At 40.9% G+C, this 22,960-nt stretch overlaps 2 protein-coding genes, 1 pseudogene and 1 gene segment (V, D, J or C); 3 read left to right on the top strand and 1 right to left on the bottom strand.

Annotated features, from left to right (window-relative positions):
* Positions 1–3,265, top strand: part of LOC108940906 (leucine-rich repeat-containing G-protein coupled receptor 4-like) — a 28,115-nt gene extending 24,850 nt beyond the window's left edge. The window contains exons 13-15 of the mRNA XM_029256552.1: positions 396–467; positions 650–721; positions 2,895–3,265. Coding sequence (XP_029112385.1) covers positions 396–467; positions 650–721; positions 2,895–3,141 — 391 coding nt within the window. The 3' untranslated portion in view covers positions 3,142–3,265. The remainder of the gene's footprint in view (positions 1–395; positions 468–649; positions 722–2,894) is intronic.
* Positions 3,266–3,825: 560 nt separating this feature from the next.
* LOC114911895 (leucine-rich repeat-containing G-protein coupled receptor 4 pseudogene) lies at positions 3,826–6,487 on the top strand (annotated as a pseudogene).
* Positions 6,488–8,533: 2,046 nt separating this feature from the next.
* On the top strand, positions 8,534–12,725 carry LOC108941026 (coiled-coil domain-containing protein 34-like). The gene is made up of 5 exons (XM_029256455.1): positions 8,534–8,729; positions 9,675–9,782; positions 10,599–10,757; positions 11,166–11,304; positions 12,190–12,725. The coding sequence occupies exons 1-5, from the start codon at positions 8,601–8,603 to the stop codon at positions 12,315–12,317; spliced, it is 663 nt and encodes a 220-aa protein (XP_029112288.1). The 5' UTR covers positions 8,534–8,600; the 3' UTR covers positions 12,318–12,725.
* Positions 12,726–19,237: 6,512 nt separating this feature from the next.
* LOC108940904 (T cell receptor beta constant 2-like) lies at positions 19,238–22,182 on the bottom strand (the record flags this gene model as incomplete). The annotated part of the segment is given in 5 exon segments: positions 19,238–19,671; positions 19,764–19,870; positions 20,152–20,169; positions 20,417–20,743; positions 22,053–22,182. Coding segments are annotated over 5 exon segments (612 nt in total), but the record flags the coding sequence as incomplete, so codon positions are not given.
* Positions 22,183–22,960: the final 778 nt, after the last annotated feature.

The raw sequence follows: 22,960 nt of genomic DNA, 5'->3' as shown, positions 1-22,960 counted from the left end.
CCAGTGGAGTGTCAGCCTGTCATCGCCTCCAGTGTCTGTTTGCCTCCCTCAAGCCTCTGTATCATGCTTGCACAGAAAAGGAGCCCTATTCACATAGAGCAGGGTGAAATTATATTGTACTGGGGAGTCCTATATTTCTGTTATACTCTATCAGTGTAAAAATATTTAAAGTGGCAATAATTAGAATAGTACATGACACAGTTTGTATAGATAATCCTTGCTTTAGCCTAGACAACTACAGGGGACTGATAAATGCATTCACAGACTGGAACAGGTGAAACTAGATTACTGGAAATTGAATGACATTTTAGTCCTGTGCCCTGTAGGAATGACAGCCCAAAACACTGATTACTATGTCGAGTTTACTTCATTTCCTTGTTTATATTGCTCTGCAGGAACCTCCAGCACAATTGTATCCGGCAAATCCAGGCAAAGACCTTTGAGGATTTGGCTACATTACGCATATTGTGAGTTACATTTCATTGAACCTTTGCAGCCTGTTAAATGTTTTGAGTTTTGTGGTATTTGCTCCTAGAAAAATTAATAAGCACTCTATTCTTAAATGTATACTTTTTTCATGTACTGTATTTTACTTATGCCACAAAGTTTAAATGCACAACTTGTAATTTTGAATAAATTCTTTTCACAGAGACCTCAGTAGAAATAAAATCACATCAGTTCATGGAGATTCATTTCTTTCCCTTGGAGGTTTAACAAACCTGTAAGTAGTTAAGGTATTACAGTACAGATGTACAACTTCCTATCTAGTTAGTTATGGCATTGCAGTATCTTCATCTTCAAAATCCCAGGAATGCAGAAAGTTCTGTCAGTTTGAAGTGAAAAATATTTTAGGTTTCAGTAATTTAATAGATTTATATAGCCCTCCACGAACCGCCACCTTAACATGGTGGAGAGGTTTGAGTACCTGAATGATCTCAGGAGCTATGTTGCCTGGGGCTATATGCCCCTGGTAGGGTCTCCCAAGGCAAACAGGTCCTGGGTGACAGATGAGACAAAGCGCGGTTCAAAACCCCCTTATGACTATTAAATCAAGGTTCTTGTTTACCCCGCCCAGTATGGGGTCACCGGGGCCCCATCCTGGAACCAGGCCTGGAGGTGGGGCTCGCATGCGAGCGCCTGGTGGCCAGGTCTATGCCCACAGGGCCTGGCCAGGCTCAGCCCGAAGCCAAGACATGGAGCCGCTCTTCGGTGGGCTCACCACCTGCCGGAGAGGCCGTAAGGGGCTGGTGCGTTGTGATTTGGGCGGTGGGCGGGGCCGAATGCCTGGCTGACCCAAACCTCGGGCTCCATCTCTGGCTTTTGGGACTTGGAATGTCACCTCACTGGTGGGGAAGGAGCCTGAGCTAGTGCAGGAGGTTGAGAGATGCCGTCTAGATATAGTTGGGCTCACTTCCACTCACAGCTTGGGTTTTGGAAGCAGTCTTCTTGACCAAGGGTGGACTCTCCACTATTCCGGCCTTGCCCAGGGTGAGAGGCAGCGGGCGGGTGTGGGCTTATTAATAGCCCCCCAGTTCAGCCGCCATCTGTTGGAGTCTACCCCGGTGAACGTTTGGCGGAGGCCCCTGTCAGAGAGGTGTTCAACTCCCACTGCCGACAGAGCTTCAACCAGGTCCCGAGGGAGACTGGGGACATTGAGTCCGACGTGACACCTGGGAATATTGATTACTACATCTCATTTAATGTCAAACTGTTTAAATGTCTCAAGCAAATTGCAGTTTTCATTGTTGTTTGCATTGTTTTAATTTTCCATGTAACCTGCTCAGAAATCCCATAGAGAAAAACATTTAATTGAAAAAATTTCAACTTTATATTATGCATTTTAAATAGGACAAATAAACTCCAATATGAATTCTGTAACCAGGAATGACGCTTTAGCATAATAATGGTTACATGTTTACCGTATTTGGATGTCATCACAAATATTTAACTATCCAATGCCTGTCTTGTTACATGTTCACAGGCATTGCCCAGAATCACGTCAGCAAGTAGTAATAGGCACACAAGCATAAGCAACATGATAAACTTGTAACGTTACAGACATAAACACACTATTTTCAAATAGCTGCAAGTATTTGAAGGTCTCCACATATTAATCAAAAAGACTTTTAAAAGGAATGGTGTCATACTCGCATATGTCACATACACTGTAGACCCAATATAACGCGACTCGATACAATGTGAGATTTCATATAATGCAGTGAGAGCTTAGACCCCAAAGACATGGATTAAGTCCTTTCCATGTGATTCAAATCCGGGTAGTTCCCAAACACATTCCGAAAGTTGAAAGATAATTATGCAATATAGCGATTAGTATCACACAAACCTACAGTGAAAAATAAAAAAAAAAAAAAAAAAAAAGACATTTTCTGGAAAAAACTTTTGAACAATTCCTGGTAGATATGTTGTTTCTGTCACTCATGATGTTGTAAAACCTTTTCTTTCCGCAATCTTTTGGTGTAACTTTGCTCTCTTGCTCCAAAGCAGTACCGCTTTAAATTGCTTAGATGTCGGGAGACTAATTTACAAATAAAAACGAAAAATCTTGAATTGCACTTTATTTAGTGTTAGTCATTATGAAGTATGTACACTTCGACGTATCGCTTATTTTCGCTCACGTGTGTGCGGACAATTGCTTCTACTGATGTTAATCTTCTCACAGCAGCAAACTGGAGGTTAAACTTTCTTCAACCTTTGCCAATACCGGAATCTCGTTACAACATGGACTCCTAACACAGCATGAAAATTTGGACCCCGCCGTCCATGTTATATCAGGTCTACAGTGTATATTGTTTTGACAAGATTTTTAAGGAGTTCAGCTATTTACAGGTCATAATAATGTGCCATTTTCTTAATGCCACTCTACTCTGTTGCAGTGACTTGAGTTTAAACTTGCTGAGCACTGTACCCACAGCCGGGCTGAGATCTGTGAGACACCTGAAGTTAGCAGGCAATCTGGAGATGAAAGGAGCCCTGGCAACCAAGGATCTGCCTAAACTCAGGTCAGAGGGCAAAAGTGGTGGTCCGAATGTGATTTACTTCCAATGCGGAGCAAAGTCAGAAAAGACAGAAAAGATTTTATCATTCCGTTTGTCTCATTCTGCACTTGTGTATTTTTTGTAGTTGAAATAAGATTTACCCCTTTTTTTTTTTTTTGGGCCCCCCCCCGCATAGGATGGTAACTGTCACTTATGCCTATCAGTGCTGTGCCTTTGTGAGATGTGACTCTGAGAGTGTGACTAGCAATGAAGACTGGAAGAGTACTAGTAAGTCTTTAGTTTGTACTTCCGCAGCAAGTAGATGTCACATTGTGATAACATAGCTACTGTATTTCAGAGAATCATGGCTTAGACTATCCAGTTCAGCATCTATAACCAATACAAAACTTTACAGGATAGGACAGGATAATACTTTTTAATTCCTGTCAGGAAATTCACACACAATAGTTCAATATAACACATAAAAGTGCAGAATGAGCAAGTCACATAGCAAGGTTATCAGTACAATACCAGGACATTAAAATAGTATTTTATAGTGTTTATTTTGGCTTATGCATCAGAAATCTTTTTTAATGAAACCATGTTTTAAAATGATTACTTGGTGTTACAGGTGAGGAAGAGGAGGCTGAGATGATCCCGCATTGTTCTCCTTCACCTGGTATACTTTTCTGACAATTGGATATGTGCTGTCTACCAGAATAAAACAGCAATTAGTAATGAGAAATCTCAAAGTCCTCTGACCTAAGGATTGTTCCTTGAGGGGGGAGGGGGAGAGTCAGACTAATTTCTGAAACATAACTATTTGTTCTGGTTTGCAGGTGCCTTCAAGCCTTGTGACCAACTGCTGGGCAGTTGGATGATCAGGTTAACTGTGTGGTTCATCGGTCTGTCTGCCCTGGTCTTCAACACAGTAGTGCTGGTGGGCACATTCTTCCCAAGGAGTGCATTATCTCCAGCCAAGCTGTTAGTGGGTCTGCTGGCAGGCTCCAACCTGTTGATGGGCATCTACGTTTTTCTGCTTGCTGTCTTGGATGCTGCAACGTGGGGCAACTTTGCAGATTTTGGTGTGTTGTGGGAAACGGGACTGGGCTGCCGGGCAGCAGGCTTCTTGGCCACTTTCTCCTCAGAGTGGTCTATTCTGCTACTTGCACTGGCTGCAATGGAGCGTAGTTTCTCTGTGCATTGTTGGGTGTGCAAAGGAGAGGGGCGGCACAGGTGGGGTAACTGGATCTATCTGGCTGCTGCCCTGCTACCTTTGTTGGCTGGCGGGGCAGCCTGTTTTCCCCTCTTTCATGTGGGCGAGTTTTCCTCTTCACCTCTTTGCCTGCTCTTCCCTGCCTTGGGACACCCCTCACTGGGCTTCACTGTTACATTGGTGTTGCTCAACTTGTTGGCCTACCTTTTCATGGCTGTGGTCTATACACACCTCTACTGTAGTCTAGGGAAGTTAGACCTGACAGACCTTCAAAACATTAGCATGCTCCGCCATGTGGCCTGGCTCATCTTTGTGAACTGTGTCTGCTTCTGCCCATTAGCTGCCTTCTCTTTTTCCCCTCTCCTTCCTGGATTTGCCAGGAAGCCTGAGATTATGAAATCAGTCACGCTCATCTTCTTCCCCCTGTCAGCCAGCCTCAATCCTGTGCTGTACATATTCTTCAACACCAACTCTAAGGATGACTGGCTTCAGCTGCAGTGTTGCAACCAATCTAAGAGCCAGGCAGTGGTAGCAGGAAGGGTAACCACCCGATTTAGTCGAGATGGAAACACTGCCCTTGTCCTGAAGTGTGACTGCAGGACATACTCCCAGCTTCATGGCAGTCTTGCCTTGGGCCAGTGCTGTGAGTCCATTTTGGTCCCTAAAGCATTAGCCTGCAGGCATTTGGCAAGGTCTTTAAGCTGCCCAACACTGGCCACGGTGCCATGTGGACAGGCTCAAGGCTATTGGTCCGACTGTCGCACTGTCTCCACTCATTTTGGGTATGCCGACAAAGGGGACTCATTTGTGTCCGACAGCTCAGACTGGATCCAAGCCTGCTTCTGTCAGAGTCGTGGAGTCCCCCTTGTCTGCTATGCCAACAATATTCCACGCAACAAAGACTAACCAAGTCATGGAAAACAAGTTTTGCTCTTTTGTGCGTGCGTGCGTGCGTGCGTGCGTGCGTGCACTTGTCCATATATTTGTGTCTGAAAAACAAATTCTAAGCATAAGAAAATAGAATTAAATGACTACAGGTTCCTCGTACAGAAACAAATTCAGGAAGCATTTTGGAAATTACTAGACTTGCATCTCAAAAAGGGAATCTTTCAAAACAACATTTTTGATGCATGTAACATTGTTCAGTACATTGATTTGTTTGTGTCCTTTTACATGAGCAAGTCACATGAGTGAAAAGGAATCAGTTTTATTTTTAGGGAAAACATTATTTGTGCTGCTTGTTTCCTAGGAGCTTACATTTTCTGAATGTTTTTCTTGGAATTAGTTTTATTAAAATACTGAAGCAGAAACTGGTATTTCTTTTGTTTTGTAAATAGTCTATTGCTGTAACTGACAGTCTGTCAGAACAGGGTTTTCTTGATGTGCTTATCTTTTGCCTTCTAGTAACAATATAAAGTACAGTAAATGTTATTGTAAATTGTGCCATTATCTGACCAGAAACTTCTGAAAGGTGGCTCTCCAAACTGTCAAAAGTGAAACTGCTACGGAATGTTTTTTTCATCTAATCTTACAAATGAAAAATCATTCATCTGTAGTAAAGGTAGCTTGTAAAACACCCAGAGTTTGTGACAGACTTGAACGGTGGCTGTAATGGTGCTTTATTAGGAGCTCTGCAGCAAAGGACTGCTGTTACAACATTTTACTGTGTTTTGTTGACTTTTTTTTTTTTTTTTCCTTTGAATGACTATTTGATACTTGGGAGCCAAGTAAATTTGAGTATCAGAGTCTAGTACTTGTTTAATTATACAAGATCCAGTGAACATTGTCCGCTGAATGACCGTGAATACAAAATATATGTGCTATAATGTCCCAAGCTGGTTTATATTCATGTAGCCAGTTTGACTTGGGTTTAATTAGACTGTCCACCATGTTTTAAACCTTTCATTATAACCACAGGTACATTAAATATATTATCCATTGTGTACCTCATGTATAGCATTAATAATTAATATTGCATTTTTTAAAATGGTTCACCGATTTCCTTATTTTCCTATTAATTGGGTCTGCCTGAATCTCAGGTATCCATCTTTTAACGTGTACATGCTTTAGTGATTAACAGCTAAAACTGTCTGACAGTGTGACAGTACGTTTAAACATAACTGACGTGAGCATAATTTTCAGTAAAACATGACAAAAGCCCATGTAGTGATACATTTAACATGCTTTAGATTTTTATGTGTTCAAACAGTTGGGAAAAAAATTAGGTGATATAATTTGCTTGATTGTTTTGCTCTTTTTTTTTTAAAAAAAAAAAAAAAAAGGATTCATGGTTTGCCACCTTAAGTGAAACAAAATATGTGCAACAGGAGATGTCTGCAACTGGGAAATACTCAAAATGCTTGTCTGAAACCAGGAAAATCAGCTTACCTTTTACAAAACATTTGTTCACAAAAAAAAAAACTTCCTTTTTGTGTTTTCTTGTGGCCAGTTTTTCAGGAAGAAGGGTCTTATTGTTTCATGAGGAGCAATATTAGTTTCTTTATAAATTGCAAAGCAGACTATCTAAAATTCAGATTTATTTTTCTATAATAAGATGTGAACTGTGTGATAGGGTGAGGAATTTTTAATACCTGTATACATGGGTCTACAGTACAAAAAATTTTGTAGCTACTGTAAAATGGATCACTGGGATGCATTGAACCATGTGAACTACCTCTTAGTGTGTATGTAAATTTTCCATCTGGTTGTACATTATTACTGAACTGAATCACATCTGGTTTATAAAAAGTGGGAAGAACTTTAGTGTATAATTTGAAGAGTTTGCATAAATAAATATTGAACGTTTTTAAAGGTATTGTGTTTTTTCCCCACTACGCTCAGCATGTATTACCCTTTGAAAACGAAACCAACTACTATACTTCCTGTTTCATATTACATGACAGTGAGTCTAAATCAACCCTACGATGGGGTAAACATCACCACTGAAATAGTAGATTTAATACTATTATTAATTAATTTAATTGGCAATTTTCTCCGAATTGAGTTAGGAAGTTGTTAGCTTTATTTAGTTATGCATAGTTATTTTCAAAGCGAACCTGAGCTGCAGGGATCCCAGGTTAGGAACCGTTGTATTAAGGGACGCTCTGGTCGACGGCTTCTCCGTTGGTATGGTAACGGTAGTGCACCGATTGCGGACTAGACCTTTGATTGGTTGAACGTTCGCAACGGCAATAAACGCGGTGCATGACGGGAAACGCTTCAGTGCAGCTGTCGCAGCCCTTTCAGCTTTTCGCTGCAAAAGAGGAAAATGTAAGTAAAGGAGCGAGTGTTCAGATTCTATACGTTTCAGAGCGATAAACGCATAAGTTTATTTTTCTTACATTTATACAGCTTGTTTGGGGAATTACAACTAACGCTTTCCGATTCTCTGTAATGACTGTCTGCAACTTGAGTCTACAGAACAGACACACAGCAGACTTCAAACAACAAGCTCAGAAGTGTGTTTTTCTGATGCAGCAGATTTTGAGGTTTTTCTCACCTGCACCTCCCTTCCCCGTTTTGCTGCCCGCGGACATCTCTGTCGCCATACCTGCTATTCCCTTATTTGCATTCATTCAGGACCACGTCCACGTCGACTGCCGTGGCGCCGCATAACGATTATGATAATCCCGGGAATTTCGAGAATTCTAAGCGAACTCCTTTGAGAAGCGAAGGGGAGGACAAGCCGGACGAGCCTTCCATATCTGGCAGCGCAGACTGTGAATCCGCAGGCGAATCCACGTCCTCCTTACTCTCCCCAATCTACCATGACAGCTTTGAGTTTGAGAGCGACCCGGAGGAGCGCGAGGAGGTGGCTTCACAGGGCCCTGAGTCCAGTTCACAGTAGGGATCTTATCGAGCTTAAAGACACAGAGCTATAAAATACAAGCAGCCAACCAGTGTCAACCACTTGTCCCGAGCACGGTCGCAGCAAACTGGAGCCTAACCCAGCAACACAGGGCACAAGGCTGGAGGGGGAGGGGACACACCCAGGACGGGACGCCAGCCCATTGCAAGGCACCCCAAGCAGGACTCGAACCCCAGACCCTCCAGAGAGCGGTTCCCGGCCAAGCCCACTACGACCCCCGCTCGGGGCAAGCGGTTGTTGACGATGGATGGTTACTAAGCTTTGTAGGAAGTTTATTAATTAAGAGTATTATTTTTTGGAAGCATTCTCACTTCACAGCCCCCCCCCCCCCCCATCAAGTGCCTAAAACTTTTGCACAGTACTGTATATGCATGGACAACAAGTCAACTTGGAATACTAGGCAAATTGTTATATATATGTTAGATTATATACACATCTGTTACATATATATATCATTTGTAACGTAACCATATATATAATCTGTGCTGATTTATCCTATTGTGTTTTGAGCGCAAAGGAAATGACAATGCCAGGAGAAGCTGAAATGAAGAATTCATCCTCTCCAGGATCGAATCTCAGCCCTTGGGAAGAGTGGGTCATTTCCAAAGCCAGGCAAGATCGACTCAGAATGGAGCAAAAAGTCAGAGAGGTACAGAAAGTGGTAGTTCAACTATTCTCATGTTAACTCAAGTGGTTTTTTTTTTTCCTTCTTTTAAATAATTCCAGTTTTTCAACCAGAATGTACAGGTTCCAGAAGAATATTTAGTAGAACAGTGCAGTGCAAACTTCCAGACTTGCAAACTGTTGGCCTTTCTGTATCATGTCAAGCTCCAAATGTATGGATATCATGTCATGCATCCATAACTTTTAAAATAAAGGCAAGAATATTAATATATTTAAGACCTGTGGCCTTCACTGAAGATTGTTTTGTTAGCGTAACAAGGCTAAACTCTTGGACACAAAATACCCTACAGTGTTTTTCCAGAGTACAAGTCTGGCTTGATGTAGTTTTACTTGTTCTAATTGAAACCAAATGTTGGTAAAAATTAAATGTTTCATTTGCCATACTAGTAAATATTAATTATTTTTCACATTCAAGAACAGAAGTTTTTTTCTGTAATTTTATGAAACATATGAACATTGAATCAGGTATGTTTTTGTCCATTTGTCCTCATTTTACTCAACATTAAAAATGCAGTTTTTAGTGCAATCATTCAAAAGATGGAAAAAAACAGAACCTGTAGTATAATTTGACAAAAATGGAATTTGGTTCTTGTTCATTTTACATTTATTTAGCAGATACTTTTCTCCAAAGCGATTTCCAGTAAACTCTATGTAGTGTTATCAGTCCACGTACCTTATTCACCAAGGTGACTTCCACCGCTAGATACACTACTTGCAATGAGTCACTCATCCATACACGTTCTGCTTTTTTTTGGTAACCATTGAAATTGTCAGCCTCCTATGCCGAAGCCAGGGCTGCGGTTGAGATGTCAGAGGAGTACTGTGGACTAGACAGAGCAGTAGTAATGTTGCACAGCTCTCTGTACAAGTGTGAGTGGCCAGGCAAGAATGTGACTCTTGACTGTTTCAGGAGGCTTCCCTGAAAGAAGCTAAGATGCAGCAGGAGAAGGAACAAGAGCGGAGAAAGATAACAGTGGAGAAGAAAATAACTGAGTGGCTTCAAATGAAGAGAGACCAGGTGAGTTTTGCAAAAACCAGAAAAATTTCCATATGTATTTAGCCTACACATTTATCCAGAGCAGCCTTTCTACAGGGTAAATTACACAAAGGGCTATAGCAGGAACATGAATTGACAGCCTTACATTTTCATTTTCAAGTGTTGCCAGTAGCAGCTGGAGTGGAATCAATAATATATTGAATAATATATTTTAAAAAGGGATGCCTCAGAATTAATGAGGATTATACAGACTCTAACCCTTGCTAATTCAGACTGAAGGGTTAATGTGAGTTTATATAAACAAATTTTAACTGACTGAGAATAATTTATGCTTTGATTCAGTCCTAACGCATCATGCAGCCACATTTTTACGTGCCCCGTACGCTATTTAGATGAATTTAGCTAAATATAAGTATGCCTGATGATGTCATGTTGGTTGTTTAAAACATTTTACTGTAATTATAAGACAATTCTTCAGCGGCATTGTTGTGTTGTAGTGTTAAGCACTCTGCTTCTAGGCTGTTTGTACATTTACATTTATTAATTTATGTGGTGCTTTTCTCCAAAGTGACTTACAATTTTAAGATGCTTACAGATATTTACCCATTTATAAAGCGGGGTAATTTCACTGGAGCAATTTATGGTAAGTACCTTGCTCTAGGGTACTACAGATGGAGGTAGGATTGGTTCCAAAGGCAGCAGCTCTAACCAATTCAAGTTCTTGAATCACACATAATTACGTATAATCAGGATACCAGAAGTATTTGCAGCTGTTCAGTAGGACATATAAACCATGTTATGGTCTGATATATAGTATTGTTCTTCATTTTTTTCAAGGAAAAGGTGGAAAAACAACTGAGGATGAACAAAGCACTGGAGGAAAAGCACTATAAAGAGCAAAAGAAGAGAGAAACTGAAGAAAAGGCACAGAAAAGATATATGGAGTGGCTTCAAAAGAAGAACCAAGAAGCAATGGAGAAGAAGCAGAAAGAAAAGGTATCGTTTTGTTGTCTGTGTATGCTTTTCTTTTCTATTCGGTGTTCTGTAGTACACAGCTTTGTGCTGTGACATAGGGTGAAGCTGCTGGGAACAGTTGGTACTACAGTGGATAGAGCTGTTGCCTTTGGACCTGAAGGTTGCAGGTTCGAGTCTCACTTCCAGCTGTAGTACCCCTGAGCAAAGTTCTTATGTCAGATTGCTCCAGTAAAATTACCCAACTGTATAAATTTGTCAATAATTGCAAGTAGTCAGATAAATGTGAATATATGGGGCATTGCCGTTCCTTTATCAGTAAAATACCGCTTGTAATTTTTCTTCTTTGTGGTGAGACAAATGTCTGCTTCAACGCTGTTCTTCTGATCTGGTCCGAGTTCAAATGCATTTCTTACACTGTGTGTCTTACAGGAAGAAACAGTTAGAAGAGACTTGGAAGCCAGAGAGCGGAAACAAAGGTCAGAAGAAGAGTTCAAGAAATGGTTAATGAGTGTGAAACATAAACCTCGACCTGCAGCCAACACTTCCAGTTCAAGAAGAAAGATGGCAGGTACAGATCTCCTGGGCATGTTTGCCTTGCTTTATGATGGCAGGGTACCTTACAGTATCTTTTATTTATTAACTGTATGCTTTTAAAAACCAAATGATACTGAGAGGGCAATCTCTGTTGTTTACTAGTTAAGTAGAACACAGTGAACGCCCACATAACCACTGGAATCCATAGAAAGTGACAAGCTGTTAAAGTATCCCAATTTATGCTTAATAGGTGGAAAGCAGCCATAGGCTGTGAGTACATTCAAACTGTGATACAAAAAATACCGAGGTACTAAGCGTAATATTTCCACAAAGGGGGTAAACTGAGCAGTACTGCCCCAGTGCCTCCGAGCCAATGGATGAGCATTTCCCCTACTCTGCTTTCCCAGTAACCTGCATTTCTTGCATACCTACATTGTCACAACTGTTACTGATCTGTTCTTAATCTAGAAGTGAGGTTATTTTCCCATTGATAAAAATAAGGAATAGCTTCGATTAAAAGCTATTGAAGGTAGTCTTTACGTCGTGAACTTGCAGTAGCTCACATCGGGCGTATTTCAGTAATTCAGAAGCTCCGTGTCAATTGCTATAGTTACTAGCAGTATCTTGCACCTGGGACTCTACCACTTGGCAGTAAACTGTCAAAAAAGATTATTGCTCAAACATTGTGATCAGACTCACTTCCACAATAAAGTCTGCTTCTAATGTTCCCTGCAAAAGATGAAAAATGCAATTATATTGGTAGATTGGTCATGCTGGATAGGGATTGCCGCCCAAACAGTTCCAAGACAATTTCTCAGTAAAACAGCAACCTCTTTGAATTAACGGGGGGAACTGGTCTTACCGGCTTTCTTATGAAGCGTATAATACGTTTACAGACTTTACCCTGGTGTGCCCACAGGTTTCTATGACAATGCATATCCAGCCCCAAGCTACTGCAATCCCATCCCGTGGAAGCCCATTCACAACCCTTTGCCACACGACGTGCCGAAGAACTCATCCAGAACAAGTCAGAGGTGTCGGAGATGAGTCAAGCTGTTATTTATCACCTGTTGCAGATGAACTATATCAAGAAATGATGAAACAACATACTGTGGATTGTCTTGTACTGTGATGGGCTTCTCTGCCAACCCCAACGACTGTAGTGGACTTATTGAGCGGCTACATTATTGATATTACTGACAGGATGTTAACCTCAGGTATATAGATGAATTTTTGATCTGTTGGCTTCAAGATTGACTTTTGAAAGGTTTTTGTATTTTTATACTAATAAAAGTCCAATAAAAATTAAAAATGTATCCCAACATAGACCAGATTTAACGGCTTTACTTGTCCAACAAATATATCAGTAACGTCTGTGCAGTCCGTTTGCCAGACATAGCTCGATTGTCGGCATGTGCTTTTGTTTTGTCCTATTAGTGGTTTTTTTTTTTTTAATTTAATGACGTTGACAATTGTGAACAAATTTAAAATCTGTGTAAATGGGAGAGCAGAATTTTGTGAGAATTTAATCGTGTAAAAATGGGTTACTGTTTTAGACCTAGGCCAGCATTAGTTTTGTATTGTATTAAACATTGCAGTTACATTAGATTGATGGCCTATAGTGAAATACTGGAAACACAAATTGTGTCATAAGACTTTGTATTGTGACACTTTTTATATTATACCATAGCAATAAATTGGTCAACACCATCATCTGCTGTGACTATCTACATATTTATTGGAATTTCACTTCTGCACACAACTTAGTATGTGTACCATCAAGCTGTGCTTTCATAATGGTGTGTCTGTGTGTGTAGGTGAAGTGCTTTGTTTTCTTCCACATGTTTAATAGGGCAGCTGGTAGCATAGTGGTTAGCGCTGTTATCTTTGCACCCATAGGTTACAGGTTCAAATTGCAGCTGTAGTACCTTTGAGTGAGGTATTTACAGTAAGTTGCTCTAATAAGAATTACCTGGCTGTATAAATGGGTAAATAAATGCAGGTAGATTGACACTAAGTTGCTTTGGAGAGAAGTGTGAGCTAAATCTATATTGCAGTATGTTGCTTTAGAGAAAAGTGTCTGCCAAATGAGTTCATTTGTAAATATATAGTCTATATTATGGCCTAGTGTGGGGCAGAGTTGACCACATGAGGACAGTAAGTCTCGAGGACAAAGGCTTTATTAATGCAATTTAACCAGATCTACAGGGTATGTGGTGCCTTTAAATCACAACGTGAAACAAACAAAAACTCGGACACCGTTGGGAGAAATGGCCAGCGTAACACCCTGGTCAGTCTGAGGGAGGCCCTTAAAGTTCCTGCCCCAGTCTCAGACCAGTTTAATCAGTCCTTGCTGCTGGTCGTCATTAATATGTTACACAGATGCAGGCAATGAGGAGCTGTGTGTCAAGCTCCTCGCCATCTAGGAAACCTCCGCCCACCAGATGACGATGTGTAATACAAGAAAATGCTAATGGTCAAGTTTTCTAGTGACAGGTGTTTGAATGCAGTACCGTAATGTGCTCATTTTAAGTCTAAAACCAGAGACGCTGTTTTTACACCTACGGTTCCAGCTGTGTTTTTCAAGGCCGATTGTATTAGTCACTAAGTATGACAAAATATTGGCTCTTTTACTGTCCAGGTTGATTTTTTTAAATGCTCCATTATGATTGAATTTATCTTAAAATGCCCCCACCCTCTTCCCTTCCATCCTAACCTGCCTCCTATTCACAGATGCTGCCACTAATGTCCACCTTGGAGTCCTATCCTTCTCTCTTGACTTTGTCCTCTAACTTCCAGAGCAGCATATCCCACCTTCAGCCCATGGTTACCAGACTTGCTTTGTGCTAAGAGAACCAAACTCTCTGCTGCTGAGTGGAAACATTTGCATCTCATGAGCTTAATGGTTTATAATTAGCCTCTTTCAGTCAACCTAAAGCCCACTATGAGGATCACTGAGATACATATCAACTAAACTTACATTCAGCTGATGCTTTTTTCTGAAGTGACTTAGTGTTACAATCATTTATACAGCTGGGTAATTTTTCCTGGAGTAGTTGAGGGTAAAGACCTTGCTCAAGGGCATTACATCCAAATGGGGGGAATCAAACCTGTGACCTTTATAGCTCAAGGCAGTTGCTCTAACCACTGCACTACCAGCTGACCTGCTTCTGAATTGATGAAAGTGGCAGTGAAGTGGAAGAAAAGTAATAGTAAGTAATTAGTAATTCCATTTCAGCGGCGAGTGAGTACTGCTGTAACCGACGGGGGTGTACTGTATAGTCAGACGCCTGAGTGGAAGTTTACAACGTGTGTTTGCGTGTGTCATGACATCCTGTTTGTGAAAAAGCTATCTGTACCTAGGTCCTCGCACAGCTCAAGCGACAGCTCCGTCACCATGTCTCCTCTTGTCTTACCGTGTTTTCTGCTGCCGTTTTTTTGGTACAGATAATGTCGAACGTACTATGTATATGATTCAGAAATAACCTTGCTAAATACTCAACCTAAACATTTGTTTTTGCTTTTTTGTCTTCCAAGGACTTATTATAAATGCCGCAGTGTTGAGGCAGAAGCCTTTTGTTACGGCCAAAGATGGAGGTGAAAGCGAGCTGACGTGCAAGCAGGATGGCTCAGACGACTGGATGTACTGGTACCGGCGGTCGGCCGACAGAGCCTCGCTCGGCCTGCTGTTCTTTTCCCGTTCCGAATTCGTGGATACGGAAAAACGTGTGGCAGATGAACGCCTTTCAGCTCGCAGAGATGGAAAGCAATTTTTCTACCTGAGAGCAAAGGGTCTGAAAGCCGATGATACTGCTGTGTATTTCTGTGCAAGCAGTATTGGCACCGTGTTCGATGTATGAGGCGCCGCTGTACAAAAACCTTTGCGGGAAAGTGAGTTTCCTGAGGCCGCCAGGGGTTGGCGTGCGGCTCCGAGATAAATACACCTCCGAGAGCATACGTGGCCTTTGAGGCAAGTTCCACGTGGTTATTTTGCTGACACTTAAGTGACTAACAATTGTTTACCCATTTGTATTGGTGGGTATTTTTTTTGCTGGTTCAGTTTAGGGTAAGTACCTTGCTCAAGGGTACTGCAGCTGGAGGGGAGGCTTAAACCTACAACTTTTAGATTGAGAGGCAGCAGTTCTAATCACTACACTGCCAGTTACCCTGTATTCGCAAGCTCTACAAAGTACCAAAACATTCCAGAAAGCATCAGATTGTAAAAAGTACTGGAGTATTTGGTACTGGGAGCGCGGTATTGCAGCGGGCGTGGCTCGGTCCTGCTCTCTGGTGGGTCTGGGGTTCGAGTCCCTCTTGGGGTGCCTTGCGACGGACTGGCGTCCCGTCCTGGGTGCGTCCCCTCCCTCTCCAACCTTGTGCCCTATGTTGCCGGGTTAGGCTCTGGCTCACTGCGACCCCACTTGGGACAAGCAGCTTCAGTCAGTGTGTGTGTGTGAGATATTCAGTGCTTGGAAGCCAATGCCAAAATTTGCTAATTTCAACAATTTGGAATATTTTTCTAAAAACTGAGATATAGTACGAACTAATGGCAGAAGTATGGTTAATGTAACAAAATTGAATGGAAAATGGGAAAAAAGTCAACATGAAATTTCTGTTACACTGTGAAATGAATGAACAAATTTAGTGACATCTCTGTGATTGCTAGAAAGACTCATAGGTAAAAGACTATCAAACTTGTTTTTTCAAAAAGGTCCAAACAGTTTTTTTTTTTAATATTAATGTTTCTCCATAGAGAAATTATTCTGCTTTAAGCAATAGCAGTATCATGTGGCAGGCTGAGGGGATCTCAGGCCATCTGGTGATTTGTGGGACCTCAGGGAGGAAACACACACAGACTGGACGGGGATGGAGCCCATGCCCTCTCACACCACCCAGGTGCCGTGAGACAGCAGCGGTACTCGCTGTGCCACCGTGCCACCCATACATTATGCAAACCCCTAGTTCTCGAGCCAGGATGATCTACACAATGAAAAGAAACAGCAAACCCAAAATGTAGTGGTACGTGAGGACCCCGCTGGCAGACTGGACCTGCTGTTCGTGTGTGTGTGTGTCCTCAGGAATGATCTCACACTCCCCCCTGTGGAAAAGGGAAATTCTGCCAGAACACAAACCTTTCTGCTTATCACAGTGCTGTTTGTTTCTGCGCAAGGATCCATGCACAAAATCTGAAACGCTCAACAGCCTTGACTGGAAACCTATTAGCACGATTAAAATCATATTATGCTTTTGTGTGTGTGGGAAGGACTAAAAGAGCCTGTTTGTTTCTTGGAAAAGAGAGTGCGTAGAGTGCACATGCTGCACGTTAACCAAACTGTCGCCGCAGGAGATTTAGTGCAGACTATCTATGCAGCCGGAAATTAAATGGCACAGGCAACATCGGCACCGGCAGCTGCGCTCCTCGCTCTGCGGAGAGCAGGTCACAGGTGTGAAGCAGGAGCCCCGCGCTGCACGTCTCTCCTCAACAGCTCTCCCCCCTTCTTCTGGTACAACGATCCACCGGCATCGCTTCGTGGCCTATATCCTGCCACCCACTCTCATAACCGTTCCACCAGACCACATCCTACACTGTGCACACACTTGACTTTCAGTTAGAGTCTGCAGCATTCTGCAAGACAGCTTGGTTATTTCTGCAAAAAAAAAAAATCACTTATTTAAAACAATGCATTAGGACCATCAATTTGTGAGGGAGCAATAATTCTCCAAATTGTGCTCTTCCTCTTAAATGGTGAAATACATCAGTATTAATGTGGTCTTTTATAATGTAACACCCAGCTTCCAATATATTTCTAACAATGGTTTATAATAATTCTGTCCTAAAAAATTATTTTTGTTTACAACAGTTGCAACAGTAAAGACGAAACAGTGTCTTCCTACAGGCTTATAATGAGTGCAAAGTGATGCACTAATACAGTGTTTTATAACGTAAAGTGTGATGTATAGTTGAATTAAATAAGCAAAAATAAAAGGATAAACTCGATAGGCAGTTATCTGTAACGCATTGTTTTCAAAGCTCATACGGAACCTGTTTCCTGTACCCCGCCAGGAAACGTGTTCTATTTTCTGTGCTCTGCAAGAGAAAGGCTTCTTGCAGGCGCCCACATGTTGGAACATTTTTTTCTTCATTTCAGTCATTAGCAAAGACAAACACCAGTGTTGCTTTTGCTAAGGTGCTCTTTTATTCATTTATTTTACCTCTGAGACTAAATATGCCCAGTGACTGCAGAAGACAGACTACCCACATTAATTTTGTTCCTAAGAAAACTCAACAAATTTCGCGCAGTTGTCGCATCAAGGGGCCGCTGGGAAATACGTGAAATTCCTCTGTAATCGTTCATTTTACATCACAATTTGGATTAATTTCCTGCTACCTAAGGCTGTTAAGAGCTTTACATTCTTTTCAGAAATTCAATGACGTTCAGTCTTCAAGCCGAAAATTTTGTTGCGCTCAACACCTCAGTATTTGGGAGATGTTAGGAGCTGTTTGAGGAGTTCTGACAGATTGCCATTGTGGTTCTGCTGTTGCTTATAACTGAGAGCTCCCCTCCACACTTAACGCACATGGGCTCCATCAATGTGTGTCAAAAGGGTGGTGGAAATGTTATATCTTCTTACACATCAGTTGATGATAAGCTTTAACCACCATACAAACAACTACAGCTTACGGTGCTGCTCGAAAGTATATGAACCCCTTGCTTCCCTCAGCTTTACCACGAAATGTTTATTTAATCAGAGTCAGACTTTCTCATGTGACACAATGGGTGTGCAATGACCAATTCCATATGTTGCTGTAGAGAAAATCATGTGTGTAGTAGAAAAACAGAAGTAGTGCAGGTGTAAAAATAAGTGAACCCCAAGTAGATAAGTGGAATCAGGTGTGTAAATCATAATTACCTTTATAAGTTTATTTTAATATTTTATATAGGAATAATGACCATCCCTATAGGGTTTCCTTTCAAGGAAAAGGAAAGCACTGTATGTAATAGTGATTTCTGTATTTATGATTAGAACACTATTTATTGTGGCCCAAGAAAAGAGATGAGGTTACGGTTAGTTCCAGTAGCATGATCTGAACATTATATACAGTACAGGGAAACCTGGAAGAAGGACATTATCTGGTCATGACTGGCTTTCTACATGAACTCAGGTTTTCCAAGCGTACTCTTCTCTTAGTGTTCCGAAAACAAAATTTCAAGCTCCTTTACAGCAATATTCCTTCAAAGGGAATTTACAACAGTATCTCAGTTGTACTGCGATCCAACTTTTCCGAGAGCGAGATAGGATAAAGGGTTAATGAAATTGTGTTCATTCAGCAAAGTATATTTTTCCTAGTGCTTCTGTGACTATAATCTAATTTCTGTTTTTGGCGGAAGGTTACAATTCACCTGTGTCACAATATTAATGAATTTTGTAGGATATGGTCAATTTTCAGAACTTCTTTTGTGCTACATGATCACTTCTACTAACTTTTTGTCCTTACGCTGTATTTATTTATATATTTGTATTGTCTGGTGTGGTCATCAATAATACTGCATTTACCTTGAACAGCATGGAAAAATGCTTATATTATGTGTCAACTTTTCAAGCGATACCCGGTACAGAGCAATAACTGGAACACGGGGTGTACGATCACCCCCTGTATACCTCACCATAAACTAATGTTAATAACAAACACACAGCATGAGTGTATCTCTAAGACATGCACATTTCAACTTGACTGATTGTAATTAAGTAAATTTATTGCCCTTTAGAAATGAATATTGTGCATTCAATCTTAGGTCATACTTTGGCATTAAAGAAAAAAAAAAAAGACAATTGATGATTACAAGTTCTTTATTTTGCAAGTCAAATTAGTATTACTGTTATTTTTAAGAATAAAACTAACTATTGGTTAACAGTAAAATCTTAAACACTGAATTTTCCAAATTCATTTACACAGTTATTACTATATGAAATGAGTTAAAACTGCTTGCGTTTTGTTTTTTTCTAAGGTTAATACAAAGTTTCAGAAATGTTGGGTTCCAATATATTGGTTGAATAGCATTCGTTAAAGATGTTTTTTGCATTTTACCTATTTTTGTACCATTCATCTTCAGTAATTCATGATTCACAAATATGTGGAACATTTACGCTCACCTGGATCTTATTTCTATTTACATAGGAGAACTAACATGCAGCCTAAAGCAACATCTAATACACAAGCAAGATATTAAAGAAAACCATTTTTGAATGTTTCAAAGAGAAGTCTGCTGAAAAAGAATTTTCACATATGTGACGTGGGCAGCACCTTGTCCAATGTCAAAATTAAAATGTCTTAAACTGAAGCTGCTTGATCATTTCGTCTCAGTTGGTCTTAGTCTGTGAATTTCCTGGTTGTGGAGTCCTGTGGGGTAACAAACATTGAAATATTAACACGCAGCTTTTAACCTTCAGCTACACGTAAGAATGTTCATTATGACTTGCTTCATCTCTCACCTTCAATTTAATTATAAAGACGATGACAAACAGGGCAAACAGGGCACTCTTCCCCAGGAACAGCAAGTATGAAAACACAGCGAGGTTTCCTGTGCTCATTAATTTATCTGGAACAGCCAATTTTAAAAACATGCATAATGAACAGGATTAGTGCACCACTCAGTTTCACCAAAATACAGTCATTATATAAATGCATTTTCCTTTGCAACTATTCATCTGACAGAATTATTCAATATACTCCTTGACATAACAGTTTTTTCCCCATGGAAAAAAAGTAAAATATTAAAATGAAAAGCATGTAATACTTGCTGAGATTCCAACAGCAGTACCATGTAACAGAACTATTGTTTTCGCAGTAATGGCAATCATGCAGTACTGGTGATCTCACCTGCAGTAAATCCACATTCTGAAATTAAAAATAAAAAAAAAAAGTCAACATTAGGAATTCACAATACAGAGTTAGCGAAAGGAAATGAATTCCAGAAGATTTAGAAACAATACATTGAAATGACTGTTACGAAGGCCGTCTATTCAGTTGTATAGAGTCATTCTCACTAATAAATGCACCAAACTTATACTACAAGGATAAACAACAAGCACTTGGATACAGCTCAAATGTGCTGTCTGATTGTTACTATATGTTGCGCACTCACTTTTTCCTTGGATTTCTTTTGTAAAGGACTTGGTGCCGTTCTCAGCATAAAACTCCACGTGGCATTTGAATTTGTTCCTGCTCCTCTGCCATTCCTTCACCGAGATCCGGAGGCGGCTCGTGATGCTGTACGTCTTGTCCGGCGCCTGCACGGCTGTCTCATCTTGTACGGACCTCTCATCCCGCCGGTCATTGAGGTACCACGTAATAGTGATATGGTCAGGGTAGAAACCAGTTGCCACACAAACCAGTGTGACGCGCTTCTTGTCCTCGATTTCCTGACTGGATGGTGGCAGGATTTGCACTTCTGGGTACGAAATGTTGCGCTCTGCCAGGCAAACCACACAGAAAAAGTGTCTTTAAATTATTAGCAAGGAATGATGAGAAAATGTACACATTTCCTTCACGAAAACTGAGAAGAACACTGGACTTGTGAATTTTTTTAAAGGACCCACCTAATACTGTAACTTTAGTTCCGTTGCCAAAATAAAGCACATCTGAACTGCACAGTTTTGAGCGGCAATGAAAGAACCTGGCAAACTTTCTTTAGATGAATATCTTTACTTCGGTGGAAACCAGAACCAGACTTCCAGTCAAAAACAAAGCATACCGACATTATTTTTCAGAAATTCCACATCCACTGTAACCATACATTTCCCCCCCATTGTAAATATTGTTTAAATTAATGTCTGGCTCATGACATTCACTGTGAGTAACCAATCTGGATTTACATCATTGCATTTTTCATCTGTTTACTGCAATTTCTTACCCAGGACTGTTAAGAATGTTTCTTTCCCAAAGTATTGCTCCCTGTTTTACACATTAGTGGAGACTTGAAGCAAATTGCTTTCACCCACACATTCACGATTAACAGTTCAGCATTACTAAGATATTCTATTCTTTCACATGATGCTTTTCTCCAAAGCACCTTACACAGTTATTTACTCATTTGTACAGCTGGGTAATTTCACTGGAGCAATTTAGGGTAAATACCTTGGTCAAGGGGAGAGGTGAGACTTGAACCTGCACCCTTTGGGTCCAAAGGCACCAGCTCTAACTATTTCTGTACCAAACTACCTCAGATATTCTTATTTTCCTCACATTTAGCTCTCTATACAGCAGACATCCAAAAATTTCTCCCTAGTTTCCTCCTCTCCAGATGCTACATTTTAATCACTTTTGCATTACTTCACAATGTTTCTCCTTAAATTAAAAAAAAAAAAAAACACACCATATCATATCAGGCATGCACATCTGCTATATTTCTATTAAACAGCTCCAACTGCTTTGTTTGCCCTCTTACTAAGAACACGGAGTTTGGTTCCTGCTCCAAAGAGGCAGGCTCAACATTCACAGCTTCATCATGCTTAGGGTAAAATCCAAACGCTCGTGATCAGAGACAAACAAAGTCTCTTTTTTTTTTTTTTTAAACATCAGCTCACAGCATTAGAAGAAGAATGTTGTTTGTTTCTATGAGAATTACCTAGAACTGTAAGTTTCGTCCCGCCGCCGAAGTACGCAGGCTGAGATTGTTCACACTGTTTGCGAGTTCGCAAAAAACAAGCCTTTCATGGCACCGCGTTCGTTACATTGTTACCGCTTTCGGACTCGTACGTGTCCGGAAAGTTCTCTCTTACCCAACACGGTGAGTCTGGTTCCTCCGCCAAAGTAAGCAGGATCATAAGAAGCACCGTTCGAGGGGCTCCGTCCAATTCCTCCCTCCTCTTCCCCTACCCTCCAGAACTCTCTTTTCAGTGGAATATTAAATTATGCACGCTCATTATTTCTATTCATCGTGTTTTCCCATCCGAATCAATCCAGGCTACCATGTCTTATAATAAACTATAAACTGTTACCCTTAATTTATACAACAGTGACGACCTATTTATCGGAATTAGAGACGCTGAAACAACAAGCAACCCCCACCCCTTTTTTAAATAACTGTACTGAGTTTTACTGGACATCTGGTAGTGTAGTGGTTAGAGCCGCTGCTTTTGGCCCCAAAGGTCGTAGGTACGAATCTCACCTCGGGCTGTATTACCCTTGCGAAAGGTACTCAATTGCTCCACTAAAATTACCCCCCCCCCATAAAAAATGGTAGGCAGATTAACATTAATTATAACCCGCTTTGTAGAAGAGTGTTAGATAAATATAACACTACATCGGGTCCTCCTTTCTGAACGGTTGTTCCGGCGACGCTCATTCAATAATAATATTATTATGATCCAGCAGATGCCTGCAATACTCAATAGGTGTGTTAATAAGTGTCAACAGTTCAAGCGGTGGTGGGTTAAGGCATGAGCCAGATAAAAAGGACAATTTGGATGGAGGTGTGGGACACTCGAGCTCATGACGATCATCATGGCTAAAGGGTAACGAGTTTTATTGCCGTCGCCGAACACAGCAGGGTGTGGAGGAGCGCAGGGCCACATTTACCACCAACCAAAAAGAAACAGACCCCGGGAGCTGGACAAAATACTCCCGTTACTTTTCCGCAAATGAGGAAAAACACACGTCAGCGTCACAATTCAAGCAAAGTTCAATG

Source organism: Scleropages formosus, chromosome 11 (assembly GCF_900964775.1).
Source record: "Scleropages formosus chromosome 11, fSclFor1.1, whole genome shotgun sequence".
NCBI lineage: Eukaryota > Metazoa > Chordata > Actinopteri > Osteoglossiformes > Osteoglossidae > Scleropages > Scleropages formosus.
This window is presented reverse-complemented; position numbering and strand designations above follow the sequence as displayed.